Consider the following 22,137-nt stretch of genomic DNA (forward strand, 5'->3'; position numbering starts at 1 on the left):
ATATTCCTTTGAAAGTAAAATCACAAATGCAAAAAAAAGCATATCTCTTGCATGGGTCTCTATATGTGTGTGATCTACATGCATGTGCATTTATGTGTGGGATTAATAAATATTCAATAATGTCATCCATGGAACTGCTCCTTTACCAGATCCATTCACAAACTTTTTTTTCTTCTTTTATTACCAAGTTGAACTGATCTTTCAAAACAAGGTTTATATCAAATATATATATATATGTCGTTTACGGTTTACCTGACAACAGTGATTTTGAACGGCAAAATATATCAGTGCTGTATTTGAATCAAATATTAACCTCGCTGCTTGAGCGGAACAACGGACTGTGACCTCGGATAAAAGCCGTTATGTAACAGTTAAAGGAGGATCCTGCATCACGAGTGACGCTCCTCTTCCAAAACCACATCATGCAAAACAAGGACACTTGTCTTTGGAGCTCTGATTAACAGTGAAGTAGTGATCATGGCATGGTGAAGTATGGTGTCTACGAAAGCAGCAACCATTCTGCAGATACAACAAACAGGGAACAGCAAAGCCAGTAAATGAGTCAAGCTCTGCTGCAGGTAATCATGTTTCATTTGATATATCGTCACATTCCTCCATGAAGCACGGTTTATACTCCCGGTATCATATTATTGGTGTTTTATTTGTATTTTTGGGAGATCATTCATTGCCCCTTTATACAAGTGTATCTTCTAATGAGATTGTGCAATCAATAACTGTTAGTTATAATCCAAATAACAATAATAATAATAATCAATCAATCAATCAAATCTTTATTTGCAGACACAATGGTCCAATTAAAAAGCACACATAACATTTACAACGTTTACACAGTAAACACAGTAATCCTATAATAACATAACATCAGGTACCATTGACACCAAATACCTGAGTTAAACTTCACAGCGCTTAGGCATGGCTGAGTCAGTGTTCTGATGATGTCATTCCCTGAGTCATGCAGCCGACATATAAACCTGTATGACAGGTGCCTCAGCTGAGCATTAAGGGTGTTAACCCCGACACCACAGAACATCTCACTGGCGCTGGACCATCTTGGCTTCCTGAGAATTATCCGCATGCAGTCATTGTATGCCACCCTCAACTTCTGCATGCTGGCCTGTTTGTACTTGATCCACAAGGGGGCAGTATAGAGTGGCGTACAAAAGGCCCTGAAGAGGGTGACTTTGACCGCTTCAGAGCAAAAACTAAATTTCTTCTTCAGCATGTTGGCCTGCGCATACAGCATCCGCCGCTGTCTATACATGTCATCATCATCTCCCAGCTGGTCATTGATGATGTGGCCCAGATATTTAGTTCTGCTGCAGACAGACAGCACTTGCCCTGACAGATAAAATCTTGGGAAGTCCAAACCCTTATCCTCTCTCGTTCTGCAAACCATGACGGCACTCTTCTTGGCATTATACTTTACATCAAACCTGATACCATAGCCAGTGCATATGTCCAGGAGCTGCTGGAAGCCAGCACTGCTCGGTGACAATATGGCCAGGTCGTCAGCATACATGAAGTGATTGATCAAGGTGTCACCAAGCATACAACCAGTATTACAGCTGTTGAGCTGCACAGAGAGATCATGCATGTAGAAGTTAAAAAGCACCGGCGAAAGAAGCCCACCCTGGCGGACACCGTTCCCCACAGTAAAAGGAGGAGAGACCACATTACCCCACCTAACCTGCATGGTCTGACTCGCATACCAATATGCCAGGATTCTAAGGAGACAGTTTGGCACACCTCTCTCCCTCAGCTTCAGGAACAGCTTCCGATGGTTCACACGGTCAAATGCCTTAGAGGCATCGATGAAGCCCACCAATACAGAGGAGTCTTTAGCCTTATACATGTCAATCACTTCTTTCAGACCATAAATACACATGTCAGTACCATGCTTGGTTTTAAACCCAAATTGATTGTCGGTGGTGTTAAGAAAAGGACTTAAGCGAATCAATAAGATTTTTTCCAAGACCTTAGAAATTACACTAGCAAGAGCAATCGGCCGGTAATAATACATTTGATTTATATAGCGCTTTTCTAGACACTCAAAGTCGCTTTACATGTGTACATTGATAAAAACAGCAAATCAATATTATTATTAATTGGACCATTGTGTCTGCAATAAAGATTTGATTGATTATTATTATTATTGACAAAATCGATAGACGTGACGTCACGTGGTCGCTTCCTTTTTAGAGTTTTACGTATAGATGTGTGACTATTTTGATCCCCCCCCCCCCCGTGAAGCCCTGCCTTCCGAGATCAGATACGAGCGTCTGGATTTCCAGCTGCGCGCAAACAGATCGGCGTTTTATTCTCATCGCGCGTCTCTCTGTCACATGGGAGCGAAGCGGGGGGGGGGTCGCTTCCTGAAATGATCCTCGCCGTTGACTCTGTTTTGTTGTCTGGTTTTTTTTTCACCTTCAGCGTTCCCTTTTCCGCACACGCGTCTTTTTGAGCGTCCGTGTCAGTGATGATCAGCAAAGTTAAGAACGCCATGTCCACTCTGGTGGGGGGGATGATGCCGCACGGACACCACAACCATCACTCAGGTGGGGGCCAGGGCTGCGGAGCGGACAGCCTGCCCCCGCGCTTCCCCTACGGCCGGCCGGACTTCTTGGACCTCACCCCGGAGCTCCTGCAGTATTCCACCGAGCACGCGTCACGGCCGGTGCTCGCGTTGAAGCGAGACAGCAGGCTTCCGTGGCGGACGGGATACGCAGAGTGAGTGCGTTTCAGTGTGGTCCCGTTGGGCCCGCGGCTCATTACGCGCTGCAGCGGCTCATAACGCGCTGCAGCGGCTCATAACGCGCTGCAGAAGCGCATAAAGCGCTGCCGCGGCTCATAACGCGCTGCAGCGGCTCATAACGCGCTGCAGAAGCGCATAACGCGCTGCAGAAGCGCATAACGCGCTGCAGCGGCTCATAACGCGCTGCCGCGGCTCATAACGCGCTGCAGAGGCTCATAACGCGCTGCAGAAGCGCATAACGCGCTGCCGCAGCCGAACGATGGCCTTTTTGCTGCTGAACATTATCAATGTTCTTCCTCTCTGCAGCTGTAGACGCCGGAAACCGAGTCTGTGAGCTCCATATATAGGCAAAACGCTCCTTATCGCGCCTCAGCCGCAATGTGGGTATTTGGCTCGAGGCTCCCGCACATGTCCATTGGAAGACATGGTTGAATATCCAGCACATGTCTACCTTCTCGTGTTAAGATATTTTAGATTTTTTTTTGCAGTTGTTCCATAAATGCTGGTTCATGATCTGAGGTGCAGCAGAAGTCCACAGTCTGTCCCTGCATGGGTCCACTGCTCTAACACGTCTGGGGTCTCTCTGCAGGAATTACAAATAAATGAATAAAGCAGCATCATTTCATCCTCACCATGGCTGGGTATTGTCCTGCCATTCCCGCTGAGGAAGAACACTTTTGAGAAATTCCATTCTCCCAGAGGGAGGGGAGGCGAGGGAGGATGGGGGGGGGGGGACGTTACGAAGGGTCTGGACCCAGGGTGTAGATAGAGAAGCTGACTCAAGCAGAGTGTTCATGGGGCAGGATATGTTATGACATGTCATCTCAGAGAAACGAACCAAAGAGGTCAGAAGAGGATGCAGAAAAATGCGGGGTGGGGGCGGGGGTAGCGTGTGGGAATGTGTTCCATCGTCATCACAGAAGCTCTAATCTCAGCATTAGTGCTGTTTACAACACAACCAGATGGACTGATCTGCAGCATCATCTGTTGGTGCTCATTTAATACACACAGTGTGAACTCGCATGCCCCCCCCTCAGCATTCAGTTATTGTGTGAGCTGACAAAACGCAGATTCGCCAGTCAGTGTCATGCAGGATTGGCCAGCGGGGGGGGGCTAAATAAAACGTGTGCATCATCTCTGGAGACTTGTCTCCACTCCTTATGGGACCCATTGGTTTGGTTTATGATCGTCATTTGTCGTATGGCAATGATGGACACCCCATTTAGAAATGCATGCTGCGTTTCTGTAGGGTTGAGTCACTATACAGTATAACACTGTTGAACAACATTGTGCCAGCGAGATGCTGTGAAACATGTATAGTACTGTAATTCACTCAAAATAGGCTTTTGATGTTATGTTATGTTTTTATTTTATTTTAGGAATGTCAGAATGAATTGCCTTTAAGTTACGACAAGCTTCAAAACAAATCAAAATGGCTCATGTGTGCAGTATATAGTATCTGTAACGTAATATAAAATATAAAGTATTGCTATAATATGACTAATATTGAATTAACTGATGTAGGTAAGCAGAAGGGTACGAAAGAAAAAGCTCTCTGGCATCTTGAAGTGAAAAAGAAAGCACAGAAAAGCTTCAGTCAAAGTTCTTTAATTTATTGTTGTAATTAAATATCCTTTTAATACACTTCACATTGAATGTGCTTTTCTTGCTTTATTAAAGCGTTGCTATGACTACTCTCTTTTCATGGCGGATGTAAATGACTGATCTGAGAGACGCTGCTCGCAGAGAACCGGCACGTCTATGGTTCTGCCGGTCTTGGCTCCGCTCTCAGGCCCCACGTCCTTCCTGGTTCTGTTTACTCACTCCTTATGTAACGTCGCGCTCCGGCAGCTGTTATAAGTAGGAGCCGAGCGATGCAGGTCAAGGCTAGCTGGCGAGCATGACGCAGCGAAAGAGCCTCACAAAGCCCACGCAAAGTGGTGGAGCCCAAACGCAGAGCTCATCGCAACGAGCAGTATTGATCCACCTTCAAGGTAACTTAAAGGTATCGGGGTGGATCAAAATAAGGCTTTGAGGGGGGGGGGGATTCTTTTTTCCCCCGAAAATGCAGTTACTTATTTTTTTAGCCTTGTTTTTGTTCTTCTGTTTGTGACACGATTGTGCGTCCAGCTTTGAGCGTGATGGTGAGCTCGGTGCACAGGTTACAACACGTTGTTATTACAGTCGTGTTGCTGCAAGAGCCTCTTATTAGTCTAACGGGGCTTTGCCTGCTCGCTGCTGAATATTACTCTCAGCCTCCCTAACAATTAATTCACTGCTCGACAACGTTTTTCAATGTTTGCCATCTTTTCTTCAGCCTTTTTCACGTTGGGCCTTGCATGCATCCTCTCAAACACGCCAATAGTTTAGCTCTCGGATCTGTCGGCGACATGAGCGAGGGAATCAGACCCACGCCTGCAGGCCATGCAGCTGAAACATGTCCACTGTTTTTAGTCTCTCCTCTCTGCTAATGCAAAAAACCTCACCATCGCACAACCACCACTGAGCTGCATCTGTCTGAAGCACAAAGCTCTGCATCACTACAACAGATGTTTATGTACGGGGGAGGTCAGAAACGTGAGGGTTATAGCAGAGCTTTAGCCACAGCTTTAGGGTGTGTTTTTTTGTTTTTTGCAAGACCCAACTTGACTTTGAACAACCCACTGGAGCTCTTGGCTTCCTCTTTTGAGCTCTGCTTGCATAATCCGCCGTGCAGTTGGCGGAAGAGGGTTCAAGCAGGCGAGCGTTTCAGCAGCATGGCCGTTCTCAGTCACGCAGTGTGGAGGCTGAAACACTCCTACGCCAAAGAGTTGAGTCGCATTCAATGGAGGCCTGAGATCCTGATTTAGAATCTCATCCGCCCATGCAGACGGTCAGCGCTCTGTTCATTCAACCGCTTTGTCCGGGTCGCGGGCCAAGCTAGAGCCTAAACCGCAGTCAATGGGTGAGAGGGTCCAGGGTACACCCTGCACAAGCCGCCAGGTCATCGCAGGGCAACACAGAGACAGACAATCAGCCGCACACTCACACCTACGGGCAATTTTAATAACACCAATCCACCAAAGCTGCATGTTTCTGGTGGTGGGAGGAAGCCGGAGAACCCGGAGAGAACCCACACAGACACGGGGAGAACATGCAAACTCCTCACAGAAAGGATTCGAACCCACGACCTCCTTGCTGTGAGGCAACAGCGCTTACCACCCGGCCGCCCACGCTCCGTTCAGTTATAGCTTATTGAGCACATTGATTTCAAAACAGGCAATGCCGGAAGAGGTGAAACTTTACTTTAGGATACAAGTAAAGTAAAAGTATTCCCCCTGTTGTGATGATGCCTTTGAATAAATTATGTTTATGATGAGAAGTAATGTTATTGCAGATGTGATTGTGGTATTTTCTAGACCTCAAATGAAACGGATGCTCTCAAGCACAATAGGAGCAAAAACATTTGATTCCTTTCAGCCTTTAGAGATTAGGTGCGTTCAATTTGCAGTTCTAAAAGGACACTCCTGAGCCCCGTCCGCTGCTTTTAACTGATTAGACCACAAAAGTGCTTTTGTAATCCAGATTATGGGGAGCTGCCCCATTTTGTGCAGCGTCTGTCCTGCCGATTCGCGGCTGATTTTAATCAGCAGCGCTGTTTGGACAGTGAGAAGACAAAGGTCTTCATGGAATGAGATTTGTAACCTGCATTTGTCTACTTTTGTTTGACTCTAAATGTGTTTCCGTCTCAGTGAAAGTCTCCTTTTCATTCTGTTCTCTCTCTCTCTCTGATGAGGCCAGTAGCAATTGATAGATTACCAATCCTAATCTGCAGAACAGAATCTTAATGAGAAAGCTCGGAAATTGTGCAACACACCCGAAGCTAATGTGGCCTTTACCTGCAAGTGAGACTGAAAATGTTGCGTAATTTGCCAGCATGAAGGCCCAAACTGGGGCTCGTCCAGATCACTGTGTGGCATCTTAAAGCAGAATATAGGTCTATGTCGTTTCCCATTCATTGTAAACTCCATATATACTAGTTTCCCTTTGCTTCCATGCAATGCAAACCCTTTGGCAGACTCTTGAAACATGCTTGAGTTGTGTAATGGCAATGTTTTCAGCAGCAGCAGCCGTCCTCCATGAAAGCCGTCTGAGGGCCCACGGCGCTCTCCCTGCGGTGCTCCCAGCTTGTTTCAGCTCTTTCAGTGGCTATTCTATAGCTTTGAGTTCATCCAGGAGACGATGTTTCATTTCCTTATTATATGTCATTTTCAATTTGGTTTCCTCCAACAAGATGTTGCATATACTGCATAATAGATACCTAATGAGATCTCAATGTGTGCCGACAAAATAATCCTCTACATCAAATGTGTTCATTTATTTGTGTTTCGACATACTATTGGAGAAGGGAACTGTTTTTTTTTTTTTAGGCCCCATCTTGATTTTCATTTCAGTATTTCATCTTGTGGTTTTTGGGCTTTTTTGCAATCGCAATGAGCAACTTCCTCCAAGGACAAATGCACCATGTCTGCAGTTTCTCTTCTGCAGCTGATTTAGTTTGCAGCAGTGAACTCTGCCTCAGCACGTGCAGCAGGAGAGATGCCGCCGCGTCTGGAGCAAGGCATTCATCTTAAGCTATTATTCTCCGCAGCCATCAGCTCACAATAAAAAAAGACAAAAACACTTAATCTCTCCTGCAAGAGTCCTCCTGGACACGACTGAATACGCCCCCCCCTCACAGTTCCAAGTCTCTTCATGGCTCCGGTTGGCAGTGGGTTTTTGTGCCGGTCCAAAGCGCCGTAGATCATGTGACTCATTCTCACCATTCCTCTTCACCTCTTTCTCCATCAGGGTGATCAATGCGGGGAAGAGCATGCTGAACGAGGACCAGGCCTCTTGTGAAAAGCTATTCGTGAAGAAGCCGAGCAGCAAAAGCCGCAACTCCACGCTGCTGGAGGACAACGGGGTGAGTGACCGAAGAACTGGGGACAGAATGTTTGTGCTTTGGTTGCCACAGATCAAATAGATAATAATTCTTTCTTTGAAACGCTCCCCCCCCCCCCAGCTCCACCACCACTGTTCTCTCCAGCCCGGGTGGAGGGGGCAACACACAAATACATTCTGATCATTAAAAGTAATGAAAATTTCCAGCCAGTGATTTGGATCAGGTCCAGAAACGCTTGTCTCTGGAGAGTATAGCTTTTAAATCCTGCTGATAAAGCAACTCGGTTGAAAGCACACCCTCCTCGGTGGAGATAAAAATACACACACACACACACACTACTGGTTTTCCCTGTTGCGCTGGTGTTTCACAAGAACCATGACGGGTTCCATCCAGCACAGGAGGAAGACCAGTTTCTCCCTGACTATAGTGCTCTAATCGTAATAATTAAACACGCTTGGTATTCAGGTGAAAACGCAACTAAACTGCTCCATCATGCCAAACAGACAGATGACGTAACCCCCCCCCCAACCCTGAGCGGTCGGGCTGTTCATCTGTGCGTCAGGCCAACTCTGCTGCTCGGCGGAAACAAAGGCGGCGACGCCTCTGTCAAACGTGACGTCACGGCAGATCACAGGAAGTCTGTCCTTGTGAATCCACGTGAGGACAGTTAGTGCGGCTTTGTTACTTCAGCCTCTAACTGTTATATATCAGTCAAACGTGACGTCACGGCAGATCACAGGAAGTCTGTCCTTGTGAATCCACGTGAGGACAGTTAGTGCGGCTTTGTTACTTCAGCCTCTAACTGTTATATATCAGTCTTCAAAAGAATAACTCACAATTTGATTTGCATCTCTTGCCAACCATCCCATAATAGCATAATCTCGATTTAGTCCCAGATCCTGTAAACCCTCAGATCTGTGCCATCTGCTCAGAATTGTAATCTCATGGGATCTGAACCATAACCATATGAAATATTACATTGCTATTTTTTTTATACATACATATTTCAATCACTTTTTTTTTTTAGGATGCTCCAGGAATCCCCCTCCACTTTTGGGGCGTGTTTGATGGACATGCTGGTTCCGGAGCCGCTATCATGGCCTCCAAGCTGCTTCACCGCCTCATTAGAGACCGGCTGGGAGAAATCTGCCACCTGCTGGAGAGCCCCGCTGTTGCACCTCCCATTTGCCTGGCCAAGAACGGGAGCCCCTACCAGGCAGAAACCAAGAAGGGGGCTGCAGTGGAACCGGAAGACCCAGATGCCATCGGTGACTCATCCGTCCGCTTTCACATGGAGAAGGTCGTCAGCTTGGAGAGCCTGGTGATGGGCGTCATCGAGACCGCCTTCACCCAGATGGTGAGCTGGCGAATGGGAAAGCGCCACACAAGTACATGTTTGCGTATTTATTTTCAAACAGCAACATTACTAAAGCTCTTGAGATATTAGCTACAGTTCCAGGAAGCACTTTGGGTGAACTATCGGAGCCGGATCACGCAAGGCTCTAATTGAATTGCAGGATGTTCATTCATTTTGTCTTTTGATTGGCTCACGCGTCCATCGGTCCCGTAGAAATTGAACCATCTCGACTCTTAATTGCTGAAAAGAGGCATTTAAATGATCTGATTTTGCCTCAAGCTTCCTCTGCTGATCGGAAAAAAGGAATATCTCATGTGAAATATCCAAAATATTTGCTGCATAGTTTATCAGTATCCTCTAACTTTCCCCCCCTCTGGGGCGATCTTGTGGTTTTGGCTTTAATTTATCATCGGGCAACGGATTAAAGTTTAACTTTGTGAAATTCAGTTTTACGTGCAAGTAGCCTGTCAGATTTATCAGCTGCCACCTCGTTTTAGTTTTAGCTGAAATTGGAAAATATTAGTGTTTTAGATTAAATTGAAATACTGAGTAATTATTTAATGGTTTTTTTTTTAAATCTTTTCCTCTTTGTGTTTATTTTTTAGTATATTTTGTAGTACATGTTATATCTTATACTGCAACATGATTCTGTTTTCTGATTCAGCCACTTACCCCGTCGAGGTTTCATGTCTTTCTCTCAGGATGACCTCATTGAAAAGGAGAAAGCGTCCTACGCCATCTCTGGCGGGTGTTGTGCCTTAGCTGTTATTCATCTGATGGGGAAACTCTACTTAGCCAATGCTGGAGACAGCAGGTGAGAGACGCAAAGAAACTTTCTTTTTTAACAGAAAGCAAAATGTGATAAGTCTGGCTTCTCTTCTGAGGCTCCTTTCGCACGCCGTCTCCCACTGACACTCTGCTGACTCAGCTGTGAGGAATACACTTCAAGCTCCGTCTCGGTTAACCTCCTCACCCCTCCCCCATCCTCCTTCTCTCTGCAGGGCCATAATCATACGAAATAATGAAGTTGTTGCCATGACGAGTGAGTTCACACCTGAGTCAGAAAGGCAGCGGCTACAGTACCTGGTATTCCTCCGTCATTTATGTATTCAATCCCAAATCACCTCAAATACCTGCATTTATTTTTTAAATTGTGTATTAAATGAGAGTAAAAATGTGAGATTTGGCACCCCTAAATCAGTGAGTGATGAGCAGGAAGATGCGACCCTCTCTTTTTCATGTGTCCCTCCAGGGCTTCCTGAGGCCAGAGCTTCTGGGTAATGAGTTCACTCACACTGAGTTTCCCCGAAGGATCCAGCACAGTGAGCTGGGCAAAAAAATGCTCTACAGAGACCACACTATGACTGGCTGGTAAACCGGGGGGGTCCATTTTAATCCCACTTCACTGTGTTGTTCAGATCATGTGGGGTTTGTTATTGACATTAACAAGGTGTTAAGCAGCAGCTAAGGATCATTCATGATCCGGTCATGTTGTTTTCTGCCTTTGGTTTGTTTATTCGTTTGACTTTTAGCGAGATAACTCAAAAGGTTACGCACAGATCTTGAGGAAATTTTGAGGAAATGTTGGGAATGTTACCAGGAATGGTTCATTAAATGTTGTTGATGATCCAGATGAGATCCTGGATTCTGGATCAGTCTGAAGTTTTTGTGAGCTGCTTGGCGGAGGTCTGCGCTCTCTGAGTGCTTTTCTAGTTTTATTAATAAATTGATCAAATGTTTATTCAATGAAATATGAAAACAATATTTTCCAGAACAAAGACAGCTTTCAATATTGAAGTTTCAAAACTACTTCAGCAAACAATTTGTTGTTAATATTTTTGTTAGAAGTTTCCAAAAGGCCGTACTTTAATGTGCAATCTGTTAATTGCTGTGCTGTAGGGCTTATAAAACAATTGTGGAAGACGACTTGAAATTCCCGCTGATATATGGAGAGGGCAAAAAGGTAATCGATCAACAAATCATCATATTCTACTCATATTTTTAGATATCAGTGCTCTGCTGGTTTGTGTTAGTGAGTCACGCTGTCTGACTTTAAACCCATTCATGGAGCTCTGCGTACGTGCTGTGCGTGTGCGTGTGCACCTGTGTGACTGTGTGCTGGTCTGCACAGGCGCGTGTCATGGCAACGATCGGGGTGACCCGTGGGCTGGGAGATCATGACCTGAAGGTGTACAACTCCAACATTTACATCAAGCCCTTCCTGTCATGCGTCCCTGAGGTGAGTCTCAAGCTGCTACCTTGGCCATCAGGATGACACTGAATGGACTTTGTTGTCTGGGCTTCACTTTATTTGACTTTTCTTTTTTTTTCTTTTTTGCATTGATCAAAGCTAACAAAAAGCCTTTTATAGAGACTCAGATATGGTGCAGAGGAACAGATTATTGAAATCCAACGTGGAGGAGGAATGACTTTAAAGAAAAAACATCAACAAAGCTTGGGTTCTCAGTTGTGGTTCCTTTTTATTTTTATACCAATCTAAGATAAAAATATATATATATACGGTATATAGCTAGAAACATTGACTGCCTTCATGATATATTATACAGTATATAAGACATAAACATTGAAATGATACATTAAACTCAGTCACTGATGTCTTTTTCTTGCAGGTAAAGGTTTATAATTTTGATGAACACAAACATGGCCCAAACGATGTACTGGTCATGGGCACAGATGGATTGTGGGATGTGACAACGGACAAGGAAGTGGCAGATGCTGTATCTGCCTACTTATCCTGCTGCGATCCTTCTGATCCCATGAGGTATGCACATAATCCTTTACATTTGCTTTCTGTAAGTGCTTTAGCTGCATTGTTTGCCAGTATGCCCACTAGGTGGCGACAAATGCACAGCATCCGCTACATTTTGCTTGAAGTCAAATTCTAATTTTAGGATCACTTTTCCGCATCCATGGTGGTCACAGTTTACAGAACCAAGCCTCACATTTTTTCATATGTAATAATGCTGTTATTAACACATCGAACAACATGGTTACACCCTTGTTAAAGCAGTGTTTCCTCTAAATTTGCCCAAACTTACACCTTAGCCCATTTGACAACATTATTTTCCTGCCTACCCCATCTGGTAATACTTTTGTTTTTAGTTAGAACAGAAAGTTTATGAAACCAGAGAACAAAATAGTCTTACTATCATTTATTGTTTTGCAGGTGGGGCCCCAGTAGCCCCTTCTTACTTCTCTGGTCCAGTTTAATAACTTGTCCAAATTAGACTTCACTAGTTTGTGTACATTGCGATTACTTTTGTACTCGGACTACTTTAATGGGAGTTTGGGCTAATTAAGTGAATCAGGGCTGAGTTACCTGCCAGTGGTGACCTCATTTAATGTCCACTGTACTTAAACAAGATTGATTTTGTTCTATATACCTATTTTAATATTAATTTGTTTATGTGTGCGATGTTTATGTTAGTATTGTGATGATGTTTGTTGTTTTTTTATGCACAGGTATACGCTGGCAGCGCAGGATCTGCTCATGAGGTCACGAGGAGTGCTGAAGGAGCGCGGCTGGCGGCTACCCAACGATAAACTGGGCTCAGGTGATGACATCACCGTGTTTGTCGTCCCACTGGCGGGGCAGGAATCCGAGACATGACGTGGAGATGCCTTGTCTGCTGTGACGAGTTTGGGCGCGGGGAGGTACGTTTGTCACAGATAAGACTTGGGGTCTGAGCAGCACCTTCAGCGTCATCCCACTGGACTGAACCCGGTCATGCAACAGAGAGTTCTTAAGCACATCATAAACGAAGTCACACTCCATCTCCCTACACCTGCTGTTTGTGATGGTGAGCAGTCAGCATTAAATCCTAGTGCTTTGATTTCCTGTTTCAGTGCTGAACCACAATTCAGTCCTTTGAATGGATTCTTCATCATCATGTCGTGCCCTGAAAGTGACTCCTTTTTTTTTGTAAGGAAAAAAGAATAAAAAAGGCCCCTCGCACTTTCACTTTGATGTATCATAAAGACCGATGAAGAAGAAAACATGTGGAAACCAAAGAGATGGAAATCTGTCAAAATAAAATATATATATATATATATATATATATGTTATCCATGTCTGCACGTAAAATAAGCATGCAGGCCATAAAAAATATTTTTTTTAGCGTTGGACCCAAACTAAAAGAGATTGTATTGTTGTTCTTTCTTAGAGGTGGGTGTCAACGCCCCCGGCATGGTTGCCAATGTGCTCTGGTAGCCTGTTGTTTTGTCACAGCTCTTTGTCGAATGTGCTCATAGATATTTAGCATTGTTTTGAACATGGCCATAATAAGAACCGAGGGAAACGGGATTATGGTGCGATTTAACCACGTCTAAAATATTTAACCCTCACAGGAGATTGAAATGTGTTCTCAGTGTAGAGCATCGCACACACACACATGCCTTATGAAGAGATGAAAGGGATTCCAAAAAGTTTTGCTCTAGTTTCGCACTAAATTTGAACATATATATTTTTTGCCCTGTACTGTATCCCTGTGCCATTTTGTTGTCGTGTTATTTTTCAATTGGCTGTATATTTTCGATGACTTTGTTTGTAAGAATAATTAATCAAAAGTGTTCATGTTTCTGCATGTTCATTTAGAGAGATGGGGCAAGCGCCCCTGCACCAGAAATAAATCACATTTTCCCTATTTGCTTTCTATTTTGCTTTCTTAAACTCAACCATGTACAACTGAAACGCTGATCATGACTATTGAGTCTCCATAGTTCAGAGACTTTGTGCTGACTAAGAGGAACGCAGTGATTTACAGACTTTTACTTTGAAAAGCACATTTTATACAAACATATATAAATAAATAAAATACATACTGTATATGTAATGACTGTAGATCCTTGTTATGACATTAAAACAAGAACACATTTCATGTACGGGAGTCAACATCACAATGATCACCTCATGACGAATAAATTACTGTACGTTTGTCTACATGGGACTTTGTTTATGTGAAGGGTCTGATTGACCTCAAAATCCTCCAATACAGAAATGTCAAATTAGTTCTTTTTTGGGATTGGAGAGGGCAGTCCTGTCTAAAACCTACTTTATATTCAACATAAATATATAAATAATATATATAGGAGCTCAGCCGGGGCCCCACCCTGTGGCCGGGGATCGAATTCGAGTGCCTGGCGGCCGGGTCTCTGTCCACGGGGCTCGGCCAGGCTCAGCCCAGAAGGGTCATATGTGCAGGACCTCTGGTGGGCTCAACACCCGCAGAGGGAACCATAGGGGACGGGTGCAATGTGGATTGGGTGGCTGTCGATAGCAGGGTGCTCAACGAAATACCAAAGGTTGAAGGAAGAGCTGGAGAAAATGTGGGCAGTGAAGGTAACAGTGGTGCCAGTAGTGATCGGGGCACTAGGGGCAGTGACCCCCAAGCTGGGTGAACGGTTCCAGCAGATATCAGGAACAACGTTCAACATCTCCGTCCAGACGAGCGCAGCCCTAGGGACAGCTAAGATCCTGCACGGAACCCTCATATATATATATATATGTGTTTGGAATGTTGTTTGTGTGTGTGTCTGTGTGTGTAGGGACAGTATGTACGCTATAATGAGAAAACATGCCGTTTCTAGACCAGAAAGATGAATTAGCAGCTATTATTATTACATCATGAACTTACTTTCGGTTTCATTTTTAGAGCGTTTCTGGCAGAGCTGTTTGAGACAGAAATGACGGACGCTGTCCTGCAACATCTGTTTGCTATTTTCACCAAAGACTGTCACAGATATTTCATATAAGTGTCTGGGAACTGCATTAACGTGTGGAAAAAGGGTATAATATGGGACCTTTAATCATAATATTTATTATTTTTGTCACTGCTTGCTCAGATTTGACAAACCACATCATCTCTTAGTCCACACAGGTCCGAACAGTCGATGGCCTGCAGGAAGTGACTGTCTCCTCCGATTCTCAGTGTTTTGTTGTTGTCTTTATGAGAGAATGGTCGTGGTGAGGTCCATACCCATCCCTGTTTTTGCTTGTACTACGGATGATGTCATTTTCCAGCGAGGAGTGCAGGAGGGAATAGGGCGACTCCAGCGGATGCAGCAGCTCTGTCGAGTCAGGTAGCTGTAACCATGACAACAGCGGAAATAGAAGCATCGACCTTCAAAATTAAATTATGCACTTCAGGGTGAGTTAAGGAGAAGGAAAAACGTGTTCAATGTTTGATTGCTGTCCAGAGTGTTTCATCTTCTTGTTCGCATTTAAGACAGAAAATTTAGAACACTTTAGAAGTGGATTAAGATTTTGTTCCCCATGAATACTTTTGGATGAGAAAATAAGAGATACTAATTATATGCTGTCCCCTTGACATCAGTCATTTGAGGACGTGGTGTGAAGACCATTCAGATGTGGTGAGACATCCACATGCAGTGACCTTGTGGAAACAGTCCAATTAAGTATCAGGGGGACGGAAACGGAGATAGTCATCACGACTCTCTCCGGATCAATCCCCCCCCCCCCCCTTTTTTTTTGTACACCTACGTTGTACATATTATGTGTCTTTTTAATTTATTGTTATTTTGTACCTGTGAAGTAATTTATTTTTATTTTATTGTTATTTTGCATCAATTTAGTAATTTAATATTATTTTTATATTAAATAATATTATATTTTTAATATTTATTTTTATTGGTATTGTTAAATGTCGATGATTTATGCACTAAGGACTTTCAACTTGAAATGCTCCTCTTAGACAGGATGTTTGACTGTATTTGTACTGTAATACATGCTACTGTTTGACTGTATTAGTACTCTAACATTCTATCTAATAAATATATTCATCATCATCAATATTGATATTCTAGAGAATTATCTAACACACAAACATATTTAATCTATTTATTTATTTATTTTTGTGGATGGCTTATTTTTTATTTTGATTGCTCTGTACATCATACAAATGATTTAATCTACATATTGTGAACTGTTGTACATTCCTGTGGAGGAGGAGGAGCGCTCAAGAAACGCGCAGGCGAATGCTGTCTTTTATTTTGAAAGTCTGTAGCGGAAGTACCTGTCTATTAGCCTTTAGCCGCTTCCGCCTGGTGTCGGTGGGAGGAGCTTGCTGGTCTGCGCCGTTCTGTAGAATTAGCAAATGCTGCAGCAAGAAGCGAGCGCTTGAGTCTGTGTCACGACCAAGAGAGACGAGAAAGCGGAAAGTGACATTAATAAAAGCCTCGCCTCGCCTCGCCTCGCCCGGTGAAAGGTAACTCCGAGCTGCCGGCTCAACTTAGACCCGGTAGTCCTAGTTTACGCAGGTCGACGGTCTAGTTACAGCTGATTAAATAGCTTAGTTTTGGTGAGAACAAGGTGGTGGCTGTCTTCGTGTTAACATTGTTCCGGGTCAGGCAGGAGTTTAATCGTGATTATAACGTTGTTCCGGGTCAGGCAGGGGTTTAATAGTGATTATAACATTGTTCCAGGTCAGGCAGGGGTTTAATCGTGATTATAACATTGTTCCAGGTCAGGCAGGGGTTTAATCGTGATTATAACATTGTTCCGGGTCAGGCAGGAGTTTAATCGTGATTATAACATTGTTCCGGGTCAGGCAGGGGTTTAATCGTGATTATAACATTGTTCCAGGTCAGGCAGGGGTTTAATCGTGATTATAACATTGTTCCGGGTCAGGCAGGGGTTTAATCGTGATTATAACATTGTTCCGGGTCAGGCAGGGGTTTAATCGTGATTATAACATTGTTCCGGGTCAGGCAGGGGTTTAATCGTGATTATAACATTGTTCCGGGTCAGGCAGGGGTTTAATCGTGATTATAACATTGTTCCAGGTCAGGCAGGGGTTTAATCGTGATTATAACATTGTTCCAGGTCAGGCAGGGGTTTAATCGTGATTATAACATTGTTCCGGGTCAGGCAGGGGTTTAATCGTGATTATAACATTGTTCCAGGTCAGGCAGGGGTTTAATCGTGATTATAACATTGTTCCGGGTCAGGCAGGGGTTTAATCGTGATTATAACATTGTTCCAGGTCAGGCAGGAGGCTAGTTTGTGTTCAACTGTTGATAGCTTCGTTCGGCTAGTTTCAGGTTCTGCTGCTGCGCACAAACGCCACGACCTCCTAATGAACAGGCTGATGGCGCTCCCAGTTAGCAGACAGTTTAGACTGTAAACATTTATTTATAATCAGGCAGTGGATCAAAGGTAGAGCATTATTATTTGGCTGGAGGTGGCTTTAAGTGAGGTTTAAAAGCGAATTCAGGGGGTTAATTTTATTGTGATGTGTGAAATATGTCTGTATCATCTATCTATCTATCTACACACTATTCAAAATGATCTCTGCGTAATTGAGATTTTTTTTGTCATGAATTATTTTTTTATCATTTGAAACCATCAAAGTAAGCTTGAAGCATTTTTCATTTGAATCTTATACTACATTAGAAACGGCAATCGTTACTCAATACTGTATAGCACTCTGAGCTCTTAGTTTTTGATGTGTATAAAGTGTTGAGTTTAATTCTCAGAACAAATAAGCGCTTTAACACTAACTGTGTATTCACATGATCAGAAAATGGAGTTCAGTCATTTAAATGCTTGACTTGTCCAACTTGTTACTATTGTTTAAATATTCTGTTCATTGTCGTTTTGAGCTGAGTCAATCAGTTAATCAATAAAAAACCTGCTTAAATTTGGATAATTAACAATTATTCAAGTAGTTTTTCTTGGCTGATGTGCAGTAAGTTTATATATATGCAGCTTTCAAAGGGAGTGAATGTTTTTCGTCTTCTCGGAAGTGAAATAGAAACGCTTTTGAACAGCTGGCCAAACAACACAAGCCGGTTTAACGTGTCCCTGCGAAACCATTTCAAACCACCGAGGCCGCGTGACTAAAGGGTTAATAATCTGCACAATCGGTGATGCTGAACTCCGCCGTTGGTTGCTCCCTCTGTGGGGGGGGGGGGGGGCTCCTGGAGGAAAGAGTCCAAGCTCAGGGGGTCTGCTGCTCTGTCAGCCCTGTCAGTGAATCATGAGGCTCCGGTTCTCCGAACGCCTCCTGCAGGTGCTTCCTCTGGCTCTCTGAATGACGTGGCCCTCCAGCTGCCCCACCCGACTCGCCGTTCTCACCGAACCTCCCCCAAGTGGGCCTTAAAATTATATTATGGGTTTCTTACTCTAATGATCTGTGTTTAAATATTCTTAATTCACGACTACTTAGCTCTGCTGTGGATCCACTCCCAGAGGCAAAGTGGAATCAGGCTTTGCTCTCGTTTAATATTCTGTATGAATATATATGAAATATGAATTTGTTAACGTTTCTAAAGCAATGATTGTTTCCCGCTGTCGTCGCAGTAGCGTCTGACCCTAACGTGTAGAAATGGGACGATGGAGAACGCGGCTCCCTGAATTCAACCATCTCTGGTCTCTAAATGTCAACACATAACCAGAAGACGGTCGACTAATAAAAGGGGAAAACACACCCAGTGTTTCCAGTAAGGCCTACTGGTCACGCCAAGACTAAACGGAAAGTGGCTGAAACACTTTCTCTTTTCATTCTTTCCGGGGTTTCCCGACTTTTCTTCAACCGTATTCTGATTTTTGTGTTAAGCTTCAAGTTCCTGCTGTCCATCTATGAGTCTAAAACTCATTCAAGAAATGAAAGCGTCGTACCAGAGCAGCATTATGGGCTGGCAGCGATTAGCTCCCGCTCCTTTAATGCACAGTATTTTTAGATTACTCGGGTGTTTGTGTGTGTGTGTGTGTGTGTGTGGGGGGGGGGGGGGGGGGGGGGACACACACGATGGTGTCGGGCCTGTTTTGGGACACCACCCAGTGCTGCACCAGCTGCCCCGATTCCCTGGATGCTCTCCCTTTTCCACACGCATTTCGGCGGGAAGCGAACTGGGTGGAGCCTGATGGGACATTCCTTCATGCCCCCGTTTTCCCCGTCACTCTATTATCTTAGTCTTTGTCTGTTCTTCATTCTTCGTGGTACTCCTGACATGTCACGATTGTCCGTTTGGGTCCTCGCAGCATCAGCAGTGCATCATTGTTCGTCATTTATCTGAATTTAACCGGTGATCTGAATACACACACTGTGACCTTTGGTTTTTGTCAGTCTTGTAGCATGACAGGCAAAAATCCTTCATCAGCGAAAGGTTTCCTTCCCATTTTGGGATGCTGCTGATAATCTTGACACACGACATTGTTTGATCCTGTTTTACAGAGATGGCAGCCATTCGGAAGAAGCTGGTCATTGTCGGCGATGGAGCCTGTGGGAAGACGTGTCTTCTCATTGTGTTCAGTAAAGACCAGTTTCCTGAAGTCTACGTGCCCACAGTGTTCGAGAACTACATCGCTGATATCGAGGTGGACACAAAACAGGTTTGTACTGCAGTAATATTGTCTTTAAAGTGGATGTGTGTGTGTGTGTGTGGGAAAACATTTAAAATGTACGTTTGATAATCAAATTCCAAGTTATCTGTATTCTGGTGCCTTTTTCAAGTTAGTTTGATACTTATACTTTCGATATATTGATGTTTAGGATGCACGTAGGAAACTAATAGATCACTGACAGCTTCCTAAGCGGGCAGACTGTAAAGCTTTCTTGCTTGTGCAACAGAAAGTTTGCAAACGCAGTCAGCCTTTTAAATTCTCCAGCATTGAGCGACATCGCATTATGCTAAACCCCATAATAATATCAGTGGAGCTGCATCCTCACTGTCTGCTGAAATTATATTCTCTCTGAGCATTTTAAGAATGTCAAAGACAAATTCAAGCTCTGCTTTTCTCTTCTCTTGCCGTCGTTCTGGCTGCGTCTCCATTTTGAACTATTATCTAAAGGTTTTGTTTGCTTCACGCGGGCCCAGCTTTCCAGGACGGCTGGAACGACAGAAGGGTAAACTCCTTCAAAGGGCAGCGCTGCTAACGTTAGCCTGATCTCTGTTAGCGGCTCAGGCCGAGGTAAATACAGAGCACTGGATATCAAACGGTGAGGCGTTGCTAAGATACGGCGTCACGTATGTTATGTCGTGTCTCTGAATGCGTGTTTGATCACGAGGGTCAAGCCGGAGACGCAGGTGGTTTAAGTCGAAGGGTTTTGTTCTCTTGAGCTGACCGTCGCTGCAGGATTACCACTTGGCAAAACAGGAAATGACTGTACTTCCCAGTTTCCTGTTCAGATGGGGAAAAGAGATGTCTCCTGACAACCCCCCCCCCATCCCATCAGGACCCACCGCCTCTCATTTCCTGTCTTTGGCTCACTCAGATTTCTGGAGGGATTAATTGCCGGGACAGAAACATGACGTATAAAGCGAAGTATCCGAGAGTCACATTGGTCTCGAGGGAGATTAGAAACTGATAGTTCGCCTCTTTAGTCAAGTACCCCCCACCCCCCCCCCCCCCATGAGAATCATCACATTACCCAATGTGTGTTCTTTGCCTCTAAACCTCCTCCCTCAAGGATAAAAAGTCTTCACCCTCTCCTTCCGTGCATTGGGCAGTCTCTAAATATAGCTTCTTCTTTCTTTTCCTTTGTAAAGTCTGCAGCTTACAGCGAGTCCAGTGGGAACGCGGCCGCCGCCCCCCCCCCCCCCCCCCGCCTCTGCAAGCCTCTATTTTAGGCCTTTTGACTGATGATTGCAACTCGCTTTGGGCACACAGGAATTCATGCCATTAAGTGGAGTTGCAGCATTTGAAACTTTGATTTCTTTTGTGTCCTGAACACCAGAGCGTGAGCTAAAGGGTGGAGTTAACGCATCCACAGGGACAGAAGGCATCTGGTTTGATTCTCGCTAATCCCCCCCCTTTCCCTAATTGAATTAATCAATGGTGTAATGCGATGACGGCAGTGCCCAAGTTAATTTCCACAACATCTACAGCATAACAGACTCAAGAGGGCGATTAGGACAGACGAGAGACACATCGAAACATTCAAACTAGGAAGGCAGCTTGGCTAAAACATACAAATCGTAAGTTGTGATCGATGGAATGGAAGATATGAGTTGCATTAAAAGTTCTGTGGTCACGTAACGCCACCCTTACTTCCTCCCTGGTATTTAAAGCTAGCAAGCCTTAAGGGTCAAGCTTCAAGTTCCAAGTCGTAGAAAAGTAATTTCCTCAGCTGTATGGCCTGGTTAGATGAGCAAAGTTCGCCCCTCTCGGATTGAAGCAGGAGCGTCTCTCCACCTCCGTCTACGGCCTCCCCCAATGTTTCATTTCTCCCAGGTGGAGTTGGCGCTGTGGGACACTGCAGGCCAGGAGGACTACGACAGGCTGAGGCCCCTCTCTTACCCCGACACAGATGTCATCCTCATGTGCTTCTCCATCGACAGCCCAGACAGTTTAGGTAAGGAGCTGCTCGCACATAGAGGCTTGTTGTCAAGGCGGTTATTTATATAGCCTACATTTTAAACTAGTTAGACTAACTTCGGTGAACGGTGAACCAGCTGCACAGAACTCGTGACTGTATAAAAGTGCCATATTTAGCTTAACAGAGATAAATCGGGTCACACCAGCCAAGCAGGCTGTTTGTTAAATGCCTTCGTGGACTTTGTGGGTCGCAGGATTAGTACATCTGAAAACGTCTTTGCCTCAAGCAGTCTGCAGAGCCAATCCATCAAGAGAAGCGTTCTGCGCCTTGACTCTGTACCCCCCCCCGACCCCCTCAGCTCACATATCCTTCTCTCTCCGGGACAGAAAACATTCCAGAGAAGTGGACGCCCGAGGTGAGACACTTCTGTCCCAATGTTCCCATCATCCTGGTGGGGAACAAGAAGGACCTGAGGAACGACGAGCACACACGGAGAGAACTGACCAAGATGAAGCAGGTAGCAAAACCTCTGGAGGTCAATGGGCTCGGCGTGAGGGTCTGCCTCAATTAAATGTTTTTACCAATGACGAGCGACAGACCAAAGACCTGTGATGCGTCAAGCCCCCTCTGAAAGACGCCCTCGCTTCACATTCATGTATTCCATCTTTCCTTTGCTTCTGTTAAGCCCCACTCAGCAGAGGAATTCACTGCAGCCACAGACGGGAAAGCCTTTTTGGCTACTCGCTCACTGACATACGATGCGATGTGGTTAAAGCACGACACA

At 44.6% G+C, this 22,137-nt stretch overlaps 2 protein-coding genes across 2 annotated transcripts; both read left to right on the forward strand.

Moving 5' to 3' along the window:
• Positions 1 to 2,497: 2,497 nt before the first annotated feature.
• Positions 2,498 to 13,961, forward strand: ppm1j (protein phosphatase, Mg2+/Mn2+ dependent, 1J). The gene is made up of 10 exons (XM_068742699.1): positions 2,498 to 2,748; positions 7,604 to 7,718; positions 8,725 to 9,054; positions 9,756 to 9,868; positions 10,056 to 10,140; positions 10,307 to 10,425; positions 10,954 to 11,017; positions 11,186 to 11,293; positions 11,685 to 11,836; positions 12,538 to 13,961. The coding sequence occupies exons 1-10, from the start codon at positions 2,498 to 2,500 to the stop codon at positions 12,683 to 12,685; spliced, it is 1,485 nt and encodes a 494-aa protein (XP_068598800.1). The 3' UTR covers positions 12,686 to 13,961.
• A 2,217-nt stretch (positions 13,962 to 16,178) lies between these two features.
• On the forward strand, positions 16,179 to 21,924 carry LOC137898041 (rho-related GTP-binding protein RhoA-B-like). The gene is made up of 4 exons (XM_068742036.1): positions 16,179 to 16,298; positions 19,269 to 19,426; positions 21,269 to 21,389; positions 21,740 to 21,924. Exons 2-4 carry the CDS (start codon positions 19,271 to 19,273, stop codon positions 21,922 to 21,924), a joined length of 462 nt encoding a protein of 153 aa, XP_068598137.1. The 5' UTR covers positions 16,179 to 16,298; positions 19,269 to 19,270.
• Positions 21,925 to 22,137: the final 213 nt, after the last annotated feature.

This window comes from Brachionichthys hirsutus, chromosome 8 (genome assembly GCF_040956055.1).
Source record: "Brachionichthys hirsutus isolate HB-005 chromosome 8, CSIRO-AGI_Bhir_v1, whole genome shotgun sequence".
In the NCBI taxonomy this organism is placed as follows: Eukaryota; Metazoa; Chordata; class Actinopteri; order Lophiiformes; family Brachionichthyidae; genus Brachionichthys; species Brachionichthys hirsutus.